The sequence below is a fragment of the Lotus japonicus genome, chromosome 2, assembly GCF_012489685.1.
Source record: "Lotus japonicus ecotype B-129 chromosome 2, LjGifu_v1.2".
Classification (NCBI taxonomy): domain Eukaryota; kingdom Viridiplantae; phylum Streptophyta; class Magnoliopsida; order Fabales; family Fabaceae; genus Lotus; species Lotus japonicus.
Window position 1 is genome coordinate 83,454,846 of NC_080042.1, and position 3,759 is coordinate 83,458,604.

At 36.8% G+C, this 3,759-nt stretch overlaps 1 protein-coding gene across 1 annotated transcript; it reads left to right on the top strand.

The window, feature by feature from the left end:
* Positions 1 to 424: 424 nt before the first annotated feature.
* On the top strand, positions 425 to 1,228 carry LOC130737146 (uncharacterized). The gene is made up of 2 exons (XM_057588912.1): positions 425 to 965; positions 1,068 to 1,228. Exons 1-2 carry the CDS (start codon positions 425 to 427, stop codon positions 1,226 to 1,228), a joined length of 702 nt encoding a protein of 233 aa, XP_057444895.1.
* Positions 1,229 to 3,759: the final 2,531 nt, after the last annotated feature.

A 3,759-nucleotide genomic window follows, 5' to 3' on the forward strand; every position in this document is an offset into this window, starting at 1 on the left:
TGACTATCTAGGCTAGAACATCAAGGAGAGACTCAGGATTAATTGAATAGGAAGGTTTGCTAAAACTGAAATAGTTGAACAAGAACCCAAGGCAATCTCATCTCTGTTTTTCAATCACTTTATTACTTGATTACTTGTCTCTTTACAAACTCAAGAAACAACCAATTATTAAAACTGAATTTTACTTGCTTTTCAACCTTAAACTTGGATCTTAAACTGAATTGCCACACCAATTCCCTGTGGTTCGATAAATTAAAACCGGGTGAATTCCGTACACTTGCGGATTGACCAACACACGGCCTTACCTCGATGCAAGGAAGTGAGTTGGAGAGTGGTTTCAAGTTATCTTCCTTTGAGAGCGAAGTTGTTTCGGCGCCATGTCGATGTAGACCCAGGCTGCAATCTGTGTGCTGAAGAGAGTGAGATGGAGGAGCACCTTTTTATGCATTGTCCAGCGGCTTGTCAGGTCTGGTTTGCATCACCTCTGTCTCTCCGCGTTGATAATTTTCTCACGTTTGCAGATTTTTGGAGACACATTCATGAGCTGCATGATAGTGAAGTTATGGCTCTAGTCCAGACAACTATTTACATGATGTGGGAGGCCCGTAATCACCACCAGTTCCAGCAGCGACCTTCTTCAACGGAGCACATTCTCCAGCGAGTAGCAAGCGTGCAGGCGGAGGTGCGCATTGGTGCATCAGCTCCAGCTACGATTGAGAGAAATGTGGCTTGGCGTGGACCTGTTCGTGGCACTTATAAGTGCAATTTTGATGCTTCATTCGTGGATGGGAGACCGGTCGGTTTGGGTATGGTGGTTCGTAAACATAGAGGCGAGGTGATGGCCTCTGCGTGCTCCTATCCAGTTCATGTTACCACTCCTATTCTGGCTGAAGCAATGTCCATGAGGTGGTCCTTACAACTGTTTATTGATTTGGGTTTCCGGCGGATTTCATTGGAAACAGATTGTCTGCAGTTGTTTAACCACTAGCATGCAAAGGAGGATGGCCGGTCGTATTTGAGTTCTATTATTAGTTATTGTCGTTTATTGAGTTCTGCTTTTGATTTAGTTTCTGTTATGTTTGTTCGCCGTAAGAGCAATGCGGTGGCGGATTTTTTGGCTAAGAGCGCGGAAGCTTATACCAATATGGTATGGGTGGAAGAGGTCCCTTTAGCCGCCGCACCGCTTATTGATGCTGATGTAATGAACCTTTTGCCGGTTGGCCTTTAATATATTTGCAGTCGAATTTAAAAAAAAATTAGTATCAATTCACGTTTAAAAAAAATTATATTATACATTCATCAATTAAAAAAAGAATTATTAAAATATGCTTCTTTTTTACTTTATTTTTTACGGTTAATTGCAAAAGAAAATTAAATTGATTGTTATAGTATCCATTCACGGCAAAATTAAAATATTCATTCATCAATGATGGCATCTTTTGTTAGTATATATCTTACAAGAGCGATTGTAGAGACTTTCAAGCTCTGGAGTTATAAAGTATTTGAAGTGAGAATTGACTTTGAGGCTATACTTTATGTTCTAAGTCTAGAGAAAGTGAGATAAGAGGATTTGACTCAGGGTATGGTTCTCTTATTGAAGCAGACAATGTCAAAAAATTTCACAAAGATTCTAGTCGTTGGATCAAACGGTGCTTTAGTGTACTTGTGTCAGGTACATTAAATGCATGACACTATTTGATGAAGACTTTTTGCCCAAAAGAAGTAGTCTGTCAGTTGGTAGATAGCATTGGTCTTTACTTCTATCCGTTGAGAAGCAAATATGGCAGCGTGATGGTGACAACGTTGTACTCCAGCTTTGGCCATTGTGCTTTGTCAGATCACGTGCTCTCCTCTTGAAACTTCTTCTCCAAGTTTGTCTAATATCTTTTTGTGATTCAAAGATAACGCTCATTCTTCAGACGATCTTCTTCGGTTAGATGATCTTCTTTCTTCCAATGGTCATTTTGAGTAAGACGATGCGCTTTGACCAATAGAATGTAGCTTCTTCACAGGGATTGAACTGTCGTTTTGTGTAGGCTGTTTAGACTTGAACAAAACAACATAGTCATAGACGATAAGTCAAAGTGTTCCTAAAATATGAAATTTATAGTGTTCCATTATGCCTTTAAAATTGTTATCGTACAAAACATGATAAACGATGTAATTAGACGTTTGAACTTAACAAATTTAATATAAAATATAAACAAAATAAAGTATAATTTTTTTTTGTTGTAAAAAAAATATATAAACAAATGGTAACTCACGCGGTACTAACGTCGTCAATGGGGGAGCGTCAATATTTAAGAGGCAATAACAAAAACTTGAGGAAGCATTTCAACCATAAAAGCATCTCCAATGATAGTATCTAATGTTAAATACATACTCATATGAATATCTATTACCATTGAAGTACATATTCAATTCAAACATGACAAGGATGAGTATGTGAGAATGGATATTCTACACTAGACTTGAAAAGTGAGCTTGTATTTATTGCAATCACTTACAATTAATATAATTAGTTAAAATAGAGATAAATAATAAATAATGAAAGGAGGCTTGTCTGGCTTGATATGATCATAAAAAACATTAAACTCAAACTATCATGCATGGACTCATGAACAGAAATAGATAAATTGGCTGAAACAAAATATAAATGAACCATGACTATTCATGTTACAAATTAACTAACATTTAATACCCCATATTAAACATTTGGGATAGAGTAGATATTTCAAATACACATCTTTTTGTAGCACCGGACTCTCTAGAAGCATTTGAAGCTTTGCCCATTAACCTTGATAAATGTATCCTAGCTTTTCCTTTTTCATTTCCACCGCACCACGAGGAAAAACGTTAGTGACAATAAAAGAGGCCTCCTATCTTGAGGGAAGCTTATTGGGTATAAGTTTGAGATGAAAGTTGAAAAGAAGAACTTTTGACCCACATAAAACTCCTTCTTCAATATCACTTCATTATGGTTGTCTTGTCTTCTCCTTGAATTTCTTGTAGTTTTAATAAGCTTTTAGATGAAGCTCCTCAAACTCTTGTAACTCTAGCTTTCTCTTCATTTTAGACTTCAAAACACAAATTGCAGCACTTCATTGCCCAATAAAATTGATGCCCAAAATTGAGTCCATATGGATACACTCGTCAATCCACAAACTCGCCAAAATTGGCGATAATAGGTTAGGGTCGGTCAACCTACCCTACCCAACCTACAATCCGACGAGCCAACAACAACAAAATATTGAATTACCTACGATGATGAGGATCACTCTCCCTGCCCTGTGGGGTCCCCGCCTTGTATATATAAGTAAAAAAATACAATAAAGTACTTCAAAATATTGAATTACCTACGATGAAAACTTCACATTTTGGATGAGTTAAATGCTTGAGAAAGTATTGAGTTTTATACTTCCCATTTTAAATGAGTTGAATTTAGTACTTTACGTTTTAAATTGTTTATTTAGTAAGCTTCACATATTGTGTGATGAATTTCATTTAGTATTATTTTAACTTTGTTATACATTTGTATGAAATTTGATGCAGTTGCATTATCATTTGTATTTTTTAAATTTATTAAATTAACTTATGTATTTTATATATTTAATTTAAAATTTTAATGACATACTGAGGATCCCCGTGAGAACCTGTAGGAAGATAGGGAACGGGGATGGGGTAAAAATTCACCCCGCCGTGGGAAATGGGGATGGGGACGGGGAAAGAGGAAATATGTGGGGATGGGCCCCCCCGCCC

What these genes read in the sequence shown, in the direction of transcription:
- LOC130737146 (XM_057588912.1), top strand. Translation starts at nt 425, where the DNA reads ATGGAGGAGCACCTTTTTATGCATTGTCCAGCGGCTTGTCAGGTCTGG. An exon ending in GATTTCATTGGAAACAGATT is followed by an intron (nt 966 to 1,067) that starts GTCTGCAGTTGT and finishes CTTTTGATTTAG; the next exon opens with TTTCTGTTATGTTTGTTCGC.